The sequence below is a fragment of the Camelus dromedarius genome, chromosome 16 (assembly GCF_036321535.1).
Source record: "Camelus dromedarius isolate mCamDro1 chromosome 16, mCamDro1.pat, whole genome shotgun sequence".
NCBI lineage: Eukaryota > Metazoa > Chordata > Mammalia > Artiodactyla > Camelidae > Camelus > Camelus dromedarius.
Window position 1 is genome coordinate 49,183,770 of NC_087451.1, and position 17,545 is coordinate 49,201,314.

Genomic DNA, 17,545 nt, shown 5'->3' on the forward strand with positions numbered 1-17,545 from the left:
GGTTTCTAGCAGTAAAACTTACACTGCATACCGCATGTCAGAATAGCCTCTGGCACAGCTGTATCCAAACTCTCTTGGGCAGTTGCCCCGAGTAATCCACCAGGCCTGTCCATTAGAGACTCAGTCTTTGTACTGAAGTGATTTGCACTTAAGACCCTTCTAGCTGCCAAATTAAAGGAAGCCCTTTTGCAATGTTGATTATGTTTCTATAAATATTAAGCCATACTACAGCAACACAGTCCCTGTTGGTTTGAATCTCGCACATTTTGTTCTTTTAAAAGTACTAGTTTATCATAAGTGGAAATTTCATATTAATGTGGAATTGTAATTTTAGTAGATTTGGCTTTTTTTTAAAGTACCTTCTAAAAATCCATTTATACCATGTATGTATATACATATATACATACATTACATACATGTATGTATGCATATTTAAAGTTTCCAAAGAAGCTTCATACATTTTACCTAAATTGGGCCAAATTACCTTTATCCTTTTTATATTATCCCCAAAAGTTCATACTGCAGATATTTTTTAGAGACAAGCTAAAGAAAATTTATGTGTTTATGCTTGACAGACAAGCTAAAGAAAATTAAGCCTGTGATGTTACAGAGTTCAGAACTTCCCCCATAAGGGCCACTTCCTCCATATGAAAAGAGGAAGTCACTGGAATCTTAATAGGGCCCTTTCCTGGTCAGAAGTTCAGAGAGCATTGCCCAACTTAAATATGTTTAAAGAAAGAAAATGTCAACAGAGCTAACCTCAGCTGATTTATTCATTTGTTCAGAGAAGCATTTTCAGTTGATTATAATTGTGCCAAGCCCTTTGCCAGGAATTGCAGATGCAAAAGAAGAAAAAGAAGAAGAAAGCTTGGCCTCTCCCCTACGTGAGCTCACAATTTAGTTAGGGAAACAGCCATGTAACCAGTGAGCACAGTGTCCCCGGGTGTGGACCAGTGACTGGCAGGGTCAGTGACTGAGGAGTTGGGTCCTGAAAAATGACCAAGAAGTTTGTCCAGGAGGTTACGTCCACTGAGGAGTTGAAAATTGGATTGTGGAGTCTTGAATGTATAGGAGGTACCTGAGGCTGGGGACGACCTGGCCCAGAGAGCATGTGTAGCAGAGAAGTGTCTAGGCAGAAAATGCACCAGAAAGGAGACGAGCTCCTGTTCTTAGTTTCCTCCTTTCTTTTATTCTACTTTTGGGAATGCACCCTGATTTTGTACATTTAAAAACTTCATAAAGACATGCCTTAACCCCAGAGAGCTCTCTGAGTCTGGCCCAAAGTCAAAGTAGGATGAGAAGTTGATGGCAAGGGATGCTCCCTCACCAATTTGGTGATTTGCAGATGGGGAAGGCAGGAGGGAATTAGGTGGCGGATGCCTTAAGCGAAACAGCACCGCCACCTACTATACTCACATCTAGGATTCTACAGGAGACCAAAATAATTTTACTTTCATTAAAACACTGAGTCTTTTTGAGTTTTCAGCATTCATTCATTCATCCAGCAAACATTTACTGGAGTCCTTGTTTTCAGTGAACTCCAGCATCAACACCTCTTGGAAATGCTTTCTCCCATGGGCTACACTGAGAGCCCTTCTCTTTGTCCCATAACTGCTTCTCATTACAGTGTTTTGATCATCAGCTGTTCCTACCTCCTTGGCTAGATTCTGGGCCTCCAAATACAGGGACAAGTCCTTGTTCAAGGAGTTCAATAGATGGTTGCTGAATAACACTTAAGTCTCTATATCAGGGAACTGTATAATTAGATATACTAGGAAAAAAGACTCCATTCAAAAACCAACCCCCATCCAAAAATCCCTACCAAAATGGAGATGGCCTGCGTAATAAAGACCTATTGAAAATGAATCCAGACTTCAAGATTCCACACATCAGTAAAATTTCTACAAGTATTTTGCGAACTTACGCATTTAGAAAACAAAAAGAAAAAATTCCAGTAACAGCCTTTTTATAATAAAAAGGCCAATTCAACCCCCAAAGAAGAGTAGGGAAAGAGGGAAATACAGTTATTTAAGAAGAATTAATTTTGTTTTATGGAAAGTCACCGTGTTGCTCTTATTTTCCTCCTGTTGCTGCTGATTCAGTCCGCACAGCGTTACTCAGCAGACAGGCAGGTGCGGGCTGGGCGCTGTAAGGAGAGCAGAGGGAGTGGAGATACTGACCACATCCTGGATGGGAAGAATGAATACTAGAGTGCCAGTTCTTGCCATACTAATTACTGATTCAACACAAATTCCAATCAAGATCCCTACAAAAAGAGAGTATGTATCCAAACAAAATGATCCTGGGGTTTATCTTATAAAATAAACAAGAAAGCATAGCTAAGAAAAAAGAAAAATTAAGAGCATACATAGAAACTTTCCTTACTAGATAATAAAACATAGATATTTTAAAATATTTAAAGCTGATAATATTTGGCTCACTGGCCTGTTTATAAGGGTCTCCTAGTGTGACCCATTGTCCCCAGTGTCCTGCACATCATCAGTGCAGCCAGGGGTTACTTAAAAGGCTTTCTCCTCACCTCTAACGCACAGATGAAGTCCAAGGTCCTCTCCAGGATTTATCGGATCCCTACCTGCATTTGCAATCACATCTTCTGTTACAATCCCACCTAGCTCCAGCCATTCTGAGCTCCTCAGCTGGAAGGGCAAGCACTGGGATGACCGACCATTCCACTTGTAACCTAGATAGCGCCCATTCCCTCCTCCCTTTCAACACAAACCCACCCTGACACATGGCACCTACCCCCCCACTGAAGAATCCACTTGCACAAAATTTTACTGATGGCATTACAGGGATGTACTGAAGGGGTTTTCAACCGCTAGCACCTTACAAGTCCTCCTAGAGATGTGGCACCTTCAGGGCACATCACTTCCTGCGGAGAGGGGAGGGTTTCTTCTTTACTGACCTCTGTACATGCCCGTGTGCAGTCCCAGCCTCAGTGGCTTCTCATAGTAAGCCAGGTTTGTTCCACCTTCTCCCCTCAACATGGATCCTGAAAATATGATGTTTTGTCTCCTTGGCCCTCTCGAAGCCCTTTTGGTGTGTAGGCCTTTGCAGGCACCATTTCCTCCCCGGGGAGCCTACCTTGTCCCCCAGGAGACCTCCCCGTGGCAAAGGCCACTTCCAGCGAGGGTTTTTTGTGGAAAAGCAGTTCTTTGGGCTGCTCTCCCTGCTCCCTCTGCAGCTGACATCTGTCCTGGGGGCGTTGAGTGCCGTGGGTTGTTGGCTGACTCCTTGTCAACCTCACCACAGCCCCCTAGACTACGAGGAGGGTGGGCAGGAAGAAGTTCGTGTGACAGCTCATGTCCCCAGTGCCTTGTCCTGGGCTTAGCTCTTACGGAGTCCTCAAATCCAGGTGGAATTAGTTAATAACTCTAGATATTATGAACCCGAAAAAAATTTCACTACCATTGACATCCAGGATGATGCCTTGGAAGAGGCATAGAATTTCTTAGGACTTCCCCAGAACCCAGAAGAAAATGAGTTCGGTGAAGGCAGAGTTTTCTGTTTTGTTCACTGCTGCATCCCCACAGTCTAGAACGGAGCTTGGCACACAACGGACGCTCAGTACATGTTTGTCAAGTGAATGAGTCTAGGAAAGAAAGGTTTCATCTAAGGGAGTGATCTTAAATTTTAAAACCTCCCTTGAACAGCAGGGGGCGCGGGAGAACTGGGCCTTGTCTCCGGGGAGGCCGATCGGTGGAGCCGCGGAGCCCTCTGCTCCTTTGCTTGGTTGGGCTCGCGCCCTGTTTGAGCCCCCTCCCTGCTTGAGCCCCCTCTAAACCCTGCACCTCAGTCTGTTCCCGAGAAGCCTCTGGAGGGCTTCTCCCCAAGGTGACCATCCAGTGCACCCCATGCAACATCCCTGGTGATGGGGTTCCCCGCAGGAAGACCTTGGCCTCCACACTCCTAAATCTCAGTGATCCTGGCTGGTCCCCAGATGTCTCCTCCGCACCACCCCCGCCACCCCCGCCATGCCACGCCCACCCCCCAAGTGAATGCAGTAGGACTGGGACACCCCGATTTCTGTTTTGTTTTTAAGCTTTTCAGTGGGGATGGCAGAATTGGTATCTGGGGCTTTAGCCTAGTGCCTGAGATTCTACACCAGTCACTCCGGGACCACCTGCACCAAAGCTTCCTCACAGAAAGCAGCACTGGTGCAGGTCAGGAGGCCACTGAGGTTGCGGTCCTAACTCTGCCACTGAAAAGCATTGTCATCTTGGAGGAGAGAGTTTGGATCAGATGGCGGGGTAGAGAGAAAGGTGTCTCCCATCTGGACAGACAGCTCTATGATTGTCAGGCCTTTGAAGAAACCAGGATCCCTCCTCCTGTATCAGTCAGGGCAGGGCCCATTACCTTTCAGTAACAAATGGCCCCTACGACACCCCCATCTCCCTTTTATTCCATGACCCAGACTGACAAGCAGTGTCTCTCTGGGACGTTGCCAGGGGACAGAGACATGAAGAACCATGCTCATAAATTTGTCCACAAATGATGCTTCCCCCACATTGCACTGGCCAAAGCAAGTCACACTGGCCACTTCTGAGTTCCATAGGGCAGATAGTGAGATCCCCTGGAGGGAGGAGTCGGTCAGGATGAAGTGGAGGGGCTGTAATAATTAGCAGCATGGCAACACCACCTGCTATTTATCCATTTGTTGAGCCCTTGCTGATACCCCAGGCACCTGGTGGCAGGGCCTGAACTCCAAGACAGTGATTAACTATGGAGCCGGCCAAAGCACTGCATACACTGATCATCAGTCTGTGCTTACACCGATATTTGTGTGAGAATACTATTCATGGGAGGTGATGAGCCAGGCACTATGGGAAGATTCAGATACAAGATCTTATTTTGTCTTCACAACTCTGAGGTAGACACGGTTCTCCCCATTTTATAGATGAGAACATTGAGATTAAGTCACTCAAAAGATTAGGTCACTTGATCAAGTTCATATGGCTAGCAAGTGGCAGAGCCAGAAGATGAATCCGGAATCCTTTGAATCTGAAACCTGAGCTTTTAGCCTTCCCATCACATACCTCCCACAAGGAGCAGAAAAGCCCAGATGGGCCTGCCAGGATTAAGTGCCACCCACTGTGGGTAAGAGGAAGTCAGGGGGAGGCACCTGCTCAGTCAAACTAGGCTGTGGTTCCTGGCCGGGCAGGACCAAGGAGCCCGGGCATTCGGAGATGTGCCTGCCAGACTGACACAGGCCCTGGGACTCCTGAGCGCTCGGTCAGACTCCCCAGGGAAGACACACAGAGGCTCTGATCAGGCCTCCCTGGGAAGGGGGCAATTTTCACTCTACGAAGAAGAGAGACCCTGGTGTTGTCAGGAGATGAAACCAGAGAGTAAAACCAGACCCTAGAAAGAGGGGTCCCCTGGAGCCAGACGCCCAGATTCGAGTCCTATCTCCCACACACTCTGGCTGTGTGACCTTGGGCAAATTACATAACACCCCTGTGCCTCGTTTTCCTTGCCTTAAGATATAGTTAATAATAGCGTCCCCTGCAGTGGCTGCTGGAGGCAAGGGAATGACTTGTGGAAAGCCCTAGGTACAGTGCCTGGCATGAGGAGGCCTCAGTCAGACAGCAAGTATTGTCACAGGGGCCAGAGGAGGTGTCTCCCCTGAGGAAGAGGGAAGTGGAAATGATGCTGCCAAGAGCCAAAGGTCCTGCCTTCAGCCAGGTCACTGGAAAGATTGTGAAAAGGTTAAATGGTATATCTGTATAGTATATGTCGTATACCAGTTAAATCTGTATATCTATATTTTTTAAAGTATGTGTGTGTGTATGTGTGCACACACCTGTACTCTGGACACCTGAGTGAGTGCGCACAGAATCACACTGGGGTCAGTGGATGAGAGCACGGCTCTAACACTGATGTCGGCTCTCCCTCCTTGGTCTTGGAATGATCCCCTTCAGCCCTGAGGTCCCCAAGAGCAGGGATGCAGAGGGCCTGGTGTCCTACCTGGGAAGGGGCAGCAGGTGGGCAGGACATCACTGAACATCATGAAACCCCTCTAGGAGACTCCTTGCGGAGTTCTATAAGAGCAGAGCAGTGAGGGCGGCTCACTCTGGGAAGGCTTCTTGGAGGAGGTGGCATTTGAAGGATGGCTATGGGGGTGGGAGTGGGGAGGACAGTCTGGGCGGAGGGAATGGCATGTGCAGGACAGGCCGTGCATTTCATTGATCAACTCCACATTGAGTCATTGTCTTGGAGCCAAGGCCCACGGACACCACGCCGGGGATGTAGTAAGCACTTGATAGAAGTGCAACAGAGTGTGGAGGTGGCGTTCGTGTTCTGCACAAACAGAGGGCACGGGCTGGGATCCGACTATAAAGGGCCTGCAGGCCTGCGGCGTTTCTTTTCAGCAGGAGGGGGCCGCAGGGGAGGCTGGGAGCTGGGGAACGTGGACTTCCGGGTGGACTTCCGGGAGGTGAGACCTTGGCAGGAGACCACATCCCAAACCTCCAAACCATGAGGAGCCCTGTCCAGAAATCACTGTTAGGAGCCATTTCTGAGGCTGATGAAAGGATGCAGAGCCTAGCTGGGAAGAATAAGCACGGTTTTGTTATTCGTCTTAGCTTCCTGGAGGAATGTTAGCAGTCAGATGGTCCTGCTCCCTTCGGAGGGTCAGAGAAGGCTGTGGTTGGGCACCCACTGTGAGTGAAACCCCTGCTTCCTGGGCACCCCTCCTGACAAGACTGAGGTCTGGAGACGCTGTGCTCACCCCAAACACGCTCTGGTCCTGCAGAGTCCTCGCCCCACCCAGGCAGAGCTGGCTGCTTCTGCCTCTGCTGGCCAAACGTCTTTCAGGACAGGTAAAGAAGGCATTTGCCTTCACACCTCTTCCTCGTCTCCAATGCGAAAATTATTCATGGTTAAAAAAAAAAACCCAGGAGGTTGTGAGCAGGAAGAAACTGTGAATCCTGCCCCACTTTCACACAGTGTGGACCATGAAGTCAAGGCCCGGAGATGAAAATCAGAACAGCCTCTTCCTCAACCTCTCCACGTATCATAACCCTCATGGGCCAGATATGTGCCATGCACAGTACATTCATTTTCTTCTGTAAAACCCACAGGACCTCAGTGGGTAGGAACTACTGTCCCCATTTTACAGATAGGAACACTGAGGCTCAGAGAAGTTAACTTGTCTGGAGTTCACTGGCTAAATGAGCAATAGCCCTTGGTGCCTGGCTTAGCTGTTTTGGATTCCAAAGCCTTGCCTTTAATAATCTGTAATAACCTCCTCATGGTATTTATACCATGTGATTGGTTTCCTGAAGTGGCTGTAACAAACTACCACCAACCTGGAGGCTTAAAAAAAAAAAAAAAAGAACTTCATCCTGGTGCAGTTCTGGAGCTCGGAAGCTCGAGATCAAAGTGTGGGCAGGGCCATGCTCCCTCTGGAGGCTCTCAGATTCATGACCTTGTCTCTTCCACCTCCTGGCAGCTGCTGGCATCCTTGGGTTATGGCCACATCCCCCCAATCTCTGCCCTCTGTGGCCACATGGCCTTCTCTTCTGTTTGTGTCAAGTCTGCCTCTGGCTCCCTCTTATGAGGATACTGTGATCGCATTTAGAAGCCCTCCAGCTGACCCAGGAGACTCTCCCATCTCCAGATCCTTAACTTCACACACCTGCAAAGACTTTTCCCAATAAGGTAACTTTACAGGTCCCAGCGATTAGGATGCGGGTATCTTTTGAGGACTATTTTTCAGCTTACCACACCACATATGTTCATTCCTTCATTAATTTGTTCCTTCACAGACCTTAATTGTGTGTGTTGACCATCATGCTAGGAGCTGGGAACTAGGAAATCGAAAGGAAAAGGACATAGTCCCTCATGGACCCCATGGTCACTGTGTGAACAGTTACACCTACTTCCCAGAAGCTCTGGGATAAAAGACAGGAGTCAGAGACATCAGGACAGTCACAATAGCTGGCACCTACTACCTGCAACATTTCTGATGTGTGCATATTAACTCACTTGACCCTCACAATGGCCTCATCCCCCTCTGGAGGGGGGTTCCACAGTCTGTACCTGTCACCTCCCTGCACAGCACAGGGTGAGGAAGTCAAGGTGAGGGAGGGTGTGGTCAGGGAAGGCTTCCTGCAGAAGGTGCCAATTCCACAGAATCTGGAAGGATAGGAGTTGGCCAGAGGAAGTGGGATGTGGGGAGAGGGTAGGAGTGAGGAGATGCCCCTGCGCAGGGAGGCAGGAGGAAGAGGGATGCTCCCAAGTAGGGATGAGGAGACACAGAGGGTATTGAGGACTCTCTGAGGAAAGGAGTTTTGAATTTGGTGTCACTCAATCTTTGGGGAGAAGAACCACAAATCTAGTTGTGGGCTTTGGGCTTAGTGCACCTGGGGTTTGTTCATGCTCAGGTCTGAAGCCCCCACCTCTGCCAGATGGGGTCACTCAGCTCCCCTGGTCTCCTGTGTTGTGGGATCTGATGCCAGGGGCAGCCGTAAGAGCCATTTCTGCAGTTCCTAACAGGGCGGAGACCCAGCCCTGCCCGTCTCGCCTCTGTGCTGAGCCTGTTGGGTGAGAGGAAATGGGCATGAGCTGGCTTTGGAGGGACAAATACGAGGGTCCCAGGGGCAGGCAGCAGCCCCCAGCTTCCACACCCTACCTTTCTTTCCACCAGTGGGCTTGCTGGACGTCCCATAGCCAGCCTCTCCCCCTTCCCCGGATGTCCCTGAGTCTCTTCCTTCCCTTTCTCCTCCATTTCACAGGGCAGGTGGAAAGGGAAGGAATACCCAACCCTTTGTATTCATCAGCTCTATTCTACAGTTGCTTCATAAGGGAGGTACAATCATTATCCCCATTTTGCAGATGAGGAAACTGAGACTCAGAAATGTTAGTATCTTGCCCAGGAGCATCTAGCTAGCAGAGAAGCCTATGCTGTTCCCAGAATACAGCCTTCCCCTTCCTGCTTTCCCACATCTTGGACTCCCCAATCCTCAAACTTACAAGTTTCTCTTCCCAGGAGGTACCCCCAGAGAAATAAAAATCTCAAGGGGGAAAAGGCAGATAAAGGCCAGCTTTGTCCCCTGGTGCTGAGGCTGAAGAGAAGGGAGCCTGGCCCACTATCAGAGAAGCTACATGGCAGCCCCTGAGCAGGGTATGTTCACAGATGAGCAGGAAGACTACAGAAGGGTAACTAAGGTCCAGGGAGGAGAAGCCACACAGCCCATGTGCAGACCTGGGCCCCAGCCCACCCCTGGGTCCCAGTCTGGGTCCCTATGCTGCTCTTGTCTCCTGCAGATGATGGGGCAGGGCCTTATCTCTTCTGGGCAGGGGCTTTCTCCCAACCCACCCTTGGCTGGAGGTCAGGGACAAGAAGTGACTAAGACACATCCTGCCCTGGAGGGGTTCCCAGCATGCTGAGGGGAGATGGGTGCCCCACCAGAGAATTATTGAACTAAGAGGCATCTAGAGGAAGAGACCAGAACTCAGGCTAACAGGCAAGATGAAGAGCCTTCAGAGAAGGCTTCCTGGAGGAGGAAACCTCTGAATTGAGTTGGAAAACATAAGTAGGGGTGGGCTCAGCCAAGACCTGTGTTTGAGTTGGGGGTAACTAGTGTCACAAGGGCCTGGGTGCTGAGCAACACGGAGAGAGGGGAGAGGAGAGGCAGGCCAGGTCCTGAAGAGCCCCAGGCGGGGCTGGGAGTCAGCTAGGGTGGAGGCTCATCTGGGCACTCCTGGGAGAAGGCTAAGGTCCAGGCCTGCAGGCTGCCACCAGCCCCCAGGGCCAAGACTCTGTTCTGGACTCTCAGCTTGAGCGTCCACAGCTGCAAGGAAAGGGTGAGAGTGGAAACCCAGGGGAAAAGCAGGAACCTCCCCAAGGCGTTGGGTGGCCCTGGGCCCTGCAACAGGCAAGTCTGGTGGACAACCCTGGCTTTTCCTTCCTGCTGCCTGCTCTGGACTCCTTTCTGGCCCTTGTCCCAGGGTCCCTGCTCCCCGGCTCTGCACCCTTTACCAGGCAGGAGCTGCCCCAGAGTGCTCCTGAGGAGGCCTGTGCGCACCTAAGCCCGGAGACTGTCCTTTCCGAGGCAGCACAGAGAAGGTTGAGTAGGGGGTCTAGATCCATCCAACTTCAGACTGGTTAGGAATTCTGACCGGGCCTCCCACCGGCTGTGTGGCCTAGGGTAAGTAGTTCAGCCTCTCGGCTTCCTTGGGAGATGAGCGTTAACAATCGAACCTGCTAGTGTAGGAAACCCCTAGGACATACTGAGCGCTCGGGGCTGCTAGGTACCCCCGAGGGGCGCGGTAAGCGGGGATGGGGTTGGCAGCGAGGTGAGGGGGTTTGAGGTAGGATGACAGGCGTGTGGACCCTAGCGCGGGTGGTCGGGGCTCGCGCCTCCTCGCTGACTCCTCCACGCAGGGGCGGGGCCTTCTGGCGGCTCTGGATTTCCGGGCGCGGGTCGCGCACCCGCCCTCCCGGTTTCCCAGGGGACGAGACGAGCTCGGAGCCGCCGCGGGACACGGAGTCCGGGGTCGGCGGTGCCGCGCGGGCGGCCGCCCTCAGAGGCGCGCGACTCCTTTTGTCTGCAGCCTCCCCCCTCCCCCGCCCGCCCCGAGGCGCGGGGCTGCGGCGCCGCTGCTGACACGGCTCGGCCGCCGCCGCCACCGGGCGGAGGCTGCGCGTCGCAGCGCCGGGCGGAGGGCGCGCGGCGATGGCGGCGGCGGCCGCAGCGCGGGACGGGCGGGCGCGGCGGGCGCGGGGCCCGAGCTAGCTGCGGGGCCGGCCCGGATGGCGGGCGGCGCGGGCTGGGCGGGCGCCCCCGCGGCTCTGCTGCGCTCCGTGCGCCGCCTGCGCGAGGTGTTCGAGGTGTGCGGCCGCGACCCCGACGGCTTCCTGCGCGTGGAGCGCGTCGCGGCGCTGGGGCTGCGCTTCGGCCAGGGCGAGGAGGTAAGAGCGCCGCGGCGGGGGCGCCCCGATACCTCACCGCTTGGCTTCCCTGCCCTTTCACCTGCCCGCTCCCAGCCCCCGGCGGTGGCTGCCCCCGGGAGGGATCCCGCCGGAGCTAAGGACCCCGAACCCCTGGCATCCCCGCCCTGTCGGACTCTCGCTTTCCACCATTAGCGCCCGTGCTGCGAGCGTCACGCGTCACACCCCGGGTGGCCTCTCTGCCCACCTTCCCACCCCCAGCCGTGCGGGTCCTTCGGACTGCTCTGCAACCCATTCGGTGTTTTCGGAGGAAGGAGCTGGCAGACCCTGCCTTCGGGACACCAGCCCCTTCCCACCCGGCGGAGAGCAACGCAGAGGTCCGTGTGCGGGAATTCCAGGACGCGGTAGGGAGGCACGCGCCCCACAGGGCCTGGCCAACGAGGAGAGGACAACTAGGGGCGCCCCGCCGCCTCGGCTCCTTGGCTACATCCAGCCGGCCTAGGACACAGCGGGAGGTGTCTGCTTGAGGCCTTCCTGGATTCTCCACCCAGCGCCCTGTGACCCCCATGCGGGCTCCGATGGGTAGGCCTGGCTGACAGCTGGCTGTGGTGGCTGCAGCAGGCCCGCCAGGAATCGCAGCTGAGCGGTTTCCAGCGGTGGGCCCGCTTCTATTTGGGGGAAGCAGGAGCTATGCTGATTGTTAGCAAGGCTGAAATCGGAGGGTGGGTGCTGCCAGGGGGTGGGCAGAAGAATATCAACAAATGTACTCGAGATCGGTGTCCTCTCATGCCACGGACACGGGCTGATGGCTGTTTCTCAGGGGGAGAGGGGAGAGCAAGGACCTACCTGGCAGGGGAGCATCCCCGCCCTCCCATTACTGCCCACTCTCAAGTGGTCAGGGCAGGAAGCCCTGAGTAGTGAGTTTCCAAGGCCACCTGAGGCCTCAAGCTCTGCATGGGCACCGGCTGGCATTCTGTTCCGGGGACAGCTGGGGCCTAGCATTCCAGAACGTGGGAGAAATCAGGGCATGGCTGGGTTGTATCCATGCCTCCCTTTCACCTGGCAAGGGGGAGATGATAGATAATCATCTCTCCATGGCCCCTGGGCATGACCCCCATCTGGGAGTCCCTGGGAGCAGTAGGTGAAGGAGGGTGAAGCAAGTGTCAAATTCAAGAACTCGGGTACTGCATCCCAGGAGGCTTACTGCTGCAGCCCGGTTGCAGCCCACCCTCCCCCTCTGCTGGGATCTGCACAGGCGAGAGCCCCAGCTCCTTCCCTTCTGGTCACAGGCTGCAGGGGAGAAGAAGCCTCGGGCTCTGGCTGGAACTGGAGTTCCAGAACCACAGTCTCTGTGGTGGGAAGGGCTTCCCTACAGGGTCTGGCAGGAGGGCATGGGGCCTCAGTCCTGAGCCCCCATCAAGTCTCACCAGCTTATCCCTCATGCACTCTGTAGCCAGACCTGCTTGTCACTTAGTCATCGTGGTTCTGCACAAGGACTCATGTGAGTCTCTGTTCTACGTGGCAGCCTTTCAGTATTTGAAAACAGCACTCCTGTCCCCTTCCCACCCACTTCCTCCCTTTCTCCCTTCTCCAGGCCAAATACCCCCTGTTCCTGAAGCCCCAAGCCATTTCCATACCAAACCTCCGGCTTCCAGCCCTGAAGCCATCAACTAATTGTGTGACAGAGCTTTCCTAGTAATAACAGGGAAAGCCTGGACCAGGGGACCCCCCAGGACTGTTCCAGCCCCAACACCTCTCACACTCACTGATGGCTCGGGGTGGAGCTGTCTTTTGAGTGGTGCACTCATACTAAGTTTTTGGCCATCAGACTCCCCAGGGATCTCTCTTAACAACCTCTGCCATGCCTCGATTCCCCTCCTTCCTGGAGGAGGGTCAGTGATTTCTTTCTTTTTTAAAGCATAATCTTATATCATTACAAGAAGCAGTTTATATGCACTGTGGGAAATTAGAAATATGGACAAGCAAAAACAAAAATATTATGTTCCCATCTCCCAGGGAGCCTTGCTGCGACACCTTGGTCACATCCTTCCAGAGCTGCTTCTATGCTTATAGGTAGATTTTCTCCGTAAAATGAGATCGTGCTGTGCATGCTGTTTTGTAGCCTGCTTTTTTTCTGGTAAATGATCAGTGCTTTTCTGCTTCAATAAATTCTCATCTCACTTAATATGCATACCTTATTCAGATTTCCCTATTTGGCCCCAAAATGTCAATCTTTGCTTTTTGTTTAAACCAATTTCCTCTCCAAAACTCTGCAATGCATCCAGTCGTTATGGCCCTTTGGTCTCTCTTACTTAACACAATTCTTTCTTTTTTTCTTTTTTTTTTTTTTTAATTTTAATAATCCTGACTTGTTGAAGAGATCAGGCCTGTTGTTTGTGTCAGTAATTTCATGAAATCTAAACATGTTACTTGGACCTTATTCCTATTCAATTTCATCTTGTTTATTTCATCCTATTGTAACAGAAAATAGAATTTACAGTCTTACCTCTGTCACTTTCAGATACTATACTGCCTGCAGATTGGAAAATTGGGTGCTTTGTGTCTCAATCTGCAAGGCTGGCTGTAAACCCAGGGCAGGACCACGGACAGGGCCTTGTAGGGGCCAGTTCTGCTCACACCGTTATTGACTGAGACCCACAGAAATATATTTTGCATCCCTGCTCACTGCACGCCAGATTCACATGGCACTAGAGAATATTATGTCATTTCCCCACAGGTAGGGACCTCTTCAAAATGCATGTTCTCTGACAGTTCCTGTTTCATTTGTTTAAAAATCAGGCAGAGACCTTGATTTCTCAGCCCCTCTAGTGCTCTAGGGTGGATAACTATCATTTGTTAGATATGGAGTTCAGAGAATTTCTCAGAGCTGAATATTCACATTTTATCAACTAGGCCCAGAATACCAGAGGTACTAGAATCAAATGCTTTGCAAAAAGCAAAATATACTGGGTTGCAAAATATAAAATAAATATCCATGAGGCCATACTGATATCAATAAATGATTGAATAATGAATAAATAAATATGAAGAAAGTCTCCCATGCAGAAGAAATTAAAATAATTTATGTAGATAATAGATAACTCCCCATCAAGGAGGTGGAGCATAACTCCCCGCCCTGTAAATGTCAGATATGCATAGCAACTGTCTTCTAAAGAGCACAACATGGAAACAGGGGGAAGGTGCAACTTTGCGGTGAAGAAGCCAGACACACCCTGACTCAGCCAGGTCACCAAGGTCAAAATAAGCAGTGATAAGTCATGCAGGTGGTACGTACCCTTCATACCATGTGATGGGAGTGGCACTTTACTTTGTGATCTCCCTCCCAAAATCCAGCACCCCTGTCTAGTCATGAGAAAACATCACACAAATCCCAACCAAGGGGCATTCTGCAAAACACCTGCTCAGTCTGCCAAGGTCATCAAAACCAAGGAAAGTCTGAGAAACTGCCCCAGGCAAGCAGACCTAAGGAGACATGACAACTAAACATCATGTGGTGTCCTGGGTGGGATCCTGGCACAAGAAGAGGACTCTAGGGAAAAACTAAGGAAGTCTGAATGAAGTATGGACTTCAGTTAATAATAATTGTATGTATTAGCTTGGCCTCTGATGTTGCCCTGATTTGTTGACATAGGAATCATAGGAGAAAAGAGAAGATGAGGAAACTGACAAAAACTTGAGTAATGTGTGAGACACAAAGCTTGACGTGTTAAGGAACGTAAGGATGGAGAGGAGCCGGGGCACAGCGCTGTCCCAGCCCCGAAGGTCTGTCATACTTGTCAATAGGAGCACAACTCCTGGGACGAATACAAGAAACGATGGCCCAGGGCCCTGAACCGTGTTGGCCTCTGATATTTTGCTTTTTGCCTCTAACCTCTCTAGGCCTTTGTTTACTCATCCCTAAAATGGGGGTGATGATAGTCCCCACTCCATAGGGTTATTTGGGGCTTGAGTGAGTTAGTACATGTGAAGTGTCCAGGATCTGCACAGAGTGGGCGCACTATGAGAACTGCTGTTGCTCTTATTACAGGCTTTTTTGTAAACACTTGCCAGCATCTTTGAGACATCCTTCTGGGCTAGGGGGTTCCTGGGGGTTGAGGCCATCTGCAAACAGTCCCCTGTGCTCTCAGCCCACTTTCTGTGTCCAGCTCTGAGCTCTGCATCTAAGAATGGAAGATGTTGAGAGCAGCCAGAGATATCTTGGGCCTCATCCCTGTTAAACATATCCTTCTCCCTTTTCCAGTTTGAAAATCATCCTCCTTGCTAGAAAAATGGACACAAAAATAGTTGAATGGTGTTTCTGCTGTCTGTTAACTCAGAATTATCTCCTCTGAGCAGAGGCAAGTCCTTCCTGCTGGGAATAGAGTTCTGCTCCCTCATCCCAAAGGGTGCTGTTAATTATTTTGGGAGGGTACCTCAGCTTTAGCTCACCTAGGGACTGCTCTATTATTTCCCCTCTTCTTCTCAGGTGCCAGAAACAGCTGGGACACTGTGCCTCCTTGTTCATATTAAGCAGGAGACGGAATAAGGGTTCAGACTGGCCTCCCTTAGGTCCCATGTCCCTCCGGATTAACGATGGCCACGGGGGAGATGCTGGCGCTGCCTGGCTTCAGTCTGGTGTTTGAATCGGCAAAGGGTTGGATGCGAGGAGGGCCAAGACTTACCAGGAGCCAGTCCTGGGGCTGCCAGGGGCTGGAGAACCCTGAACTAAAGCTGGATTCTGCCCAGAAGGAGAGGGAATTGGATGCTGGGGAAGAAGCAACTCTACCTCTGTGGCTGGAGGTGGGGAGGTTTCAGGAGCAGAGGCTAGAGGGGGAGGCGGGGCCAGGTCAGGAAAGGCTCTGTAACCGGTGGGAAGGGCCAGCAGCAGATCAGATGTGTGCTTGAGAACAGAAGCTGAGGCCAGGAGGGCGCTGTGACACCCGGTTAGACAGATAGAGGGGCCTGACTTGGGCGGTGGCAGCAGGGGTGCAGAACTGACGGGGATGGGGGGCGGAAGGCCTGCAAAGCCCCAACAGGTCACTCCTGAAGGGTAGAATAGGAGGGTTTTTTGGAGAACAGTCCCCTCTAAGTGCCCCACCCTGATGGGGACGAGATGTAGACAACAGAGCAGGCAAAACAGAAGGCAGGCCCGGGTCCTCTGATCCCTGGGGGAAGGGCTGTGACCGTGAGTGGGGAGCCAGATGGGAGTGGGGCCCAGAGAGACCTCTTCCCTGTGTATCTGCCTCACCCGGTGCAGTGGTGCTCCTGGGCTGGGAGGGCAAGGCTGCGGTCCCTCGGGGGCAGGGCGTGAGCACAGGGCACGGAGCTCTGGGGACAGGCTAAGAGGGCCAACCCCTTGGGCCTCTGGCTGCCTGCACCCCCTTTTGGCTGTGCTGGGAGGAGGGGCATGTGGAGAAAGTCCAGGGGCGGTGGGTTGGGGGCTGGTCCATCTTGTCAGACAATCTTGACACAGCCTGAACCTCTCTGGGCTACAGCTTCATTCCCAAGACCCGGGATCTAGAACAGGAGGAGGCTCCAGTCTGTGGGGGGCTTGGTGGAGGGCAGTGTGGTCTCTGCCAACCTCATTGAGATCAGAATTGGGGGTAGAGTCAGGCCTGCCCTACAGCAGGACATGCCCTCTGGAGGCTTTCAGTGGATGGAGACTCTCAAAGACAAGCTCCCCTTGGGTGCCGGCCGTTCACCCTGTGGGACAGAGCTCACCCCCTTTGGCAGTTGGATGGTAAAGGGGTCGGGGTCACCAGGCTGGGCTGGCAGAGCTGCTGTCGGACCTGACCCCAACTCTGAGGCCCAGGAACTTCCCCCAGCACCTGGAAAAGAACCAACAGAGCAGAGGAGAAAGGTGATGGGAGGGGGTGGAAGCAGGGCAGAGCTGGGGAGACCTAGGCTGTGGCTGTTGGCTGAGGGGCAGAGCCGAGAGAGAGGCTGGAGGGCTGGTGGGCTGGGAGCAGGGAACTGGGAACCTGACTGGGGAGGAGGGTGGAACATGGCTGAGAAATTGCTCCTCTTTCCACAGGCCAGGGCTCCACTGCCACTGGCACGGGTCAGCCCTGCCTTGAAGGGCAGTGCAGATTTGGGGCTGGTGCAGCCCTGAGTGCCTGGCAGGTCCCACCCAGGTGCCCCACCCCATACAACTTGGTGCAGACAGGAACTCCCATGTTCACAGGTCCATTTGTATGGGGTGGGGAAAGGGTTCTGCTCAGCCCTGGAGTGACTGCAGGGAGTGGGGTAGGGAGAGGCAGCCCGCCAGTGGTCGTCCCCACCCTGGGTCCTGAGCAGTCCCAGGTCAAGCACAGAAGGGGAGGCTGACAGCTGGCTGAGGTGGACAGTTAAAACTGGGTGAACCAGATCTGAGGTGGGATGGAGGGGAAGTGCCCACTGGCCTGGAAACAGAGTGAATGTCATGCCTGGGTGAAGTGCTGCCCTCCCCGCCCCTGACATGAGTAGGTGAATGCCCTGGAAGTTTTCTAGAGTAGTCTTAACGGAAATACCTCTTGCATTTGGCGGTTGTCTTAATATGTTTCCAGGATTTAAAAAAAATTTTTTTCCCAGTAATATCTTGCATACCTACTATATGCCAAAACTCTTCCAGGCACTGAGGATCGGGAG

The 17,545-nt window shown here is 52.4% G+C and overlaps 1 protein-coding gene across 1 annotated transcript in view; it reads left to right on the forward strand.

Moving 5' to 3' along the window:
* Positions 1-10,765: 10,765 nt before the first annotated feature.
* The window catches only part of RAB11FIP4 (RAB11 family interacting protein 4), a 106,851-nt gene continuing 100,071 nt past the window's right edge, over positions 10,766-17,545 (forward strand). The window contains exon 1 of the mRNA XM_031468329.2: positions 10,766-10,939. Within this exon, the coding sequence (XP_031324189.2) occupies positions 10,781-10,939 (159 nt within the window). The 5' untranslated portion in view covers positions 10,766-10,780. The remainder of the gene's footprint in view (positions 10,940-17,545) is intronic.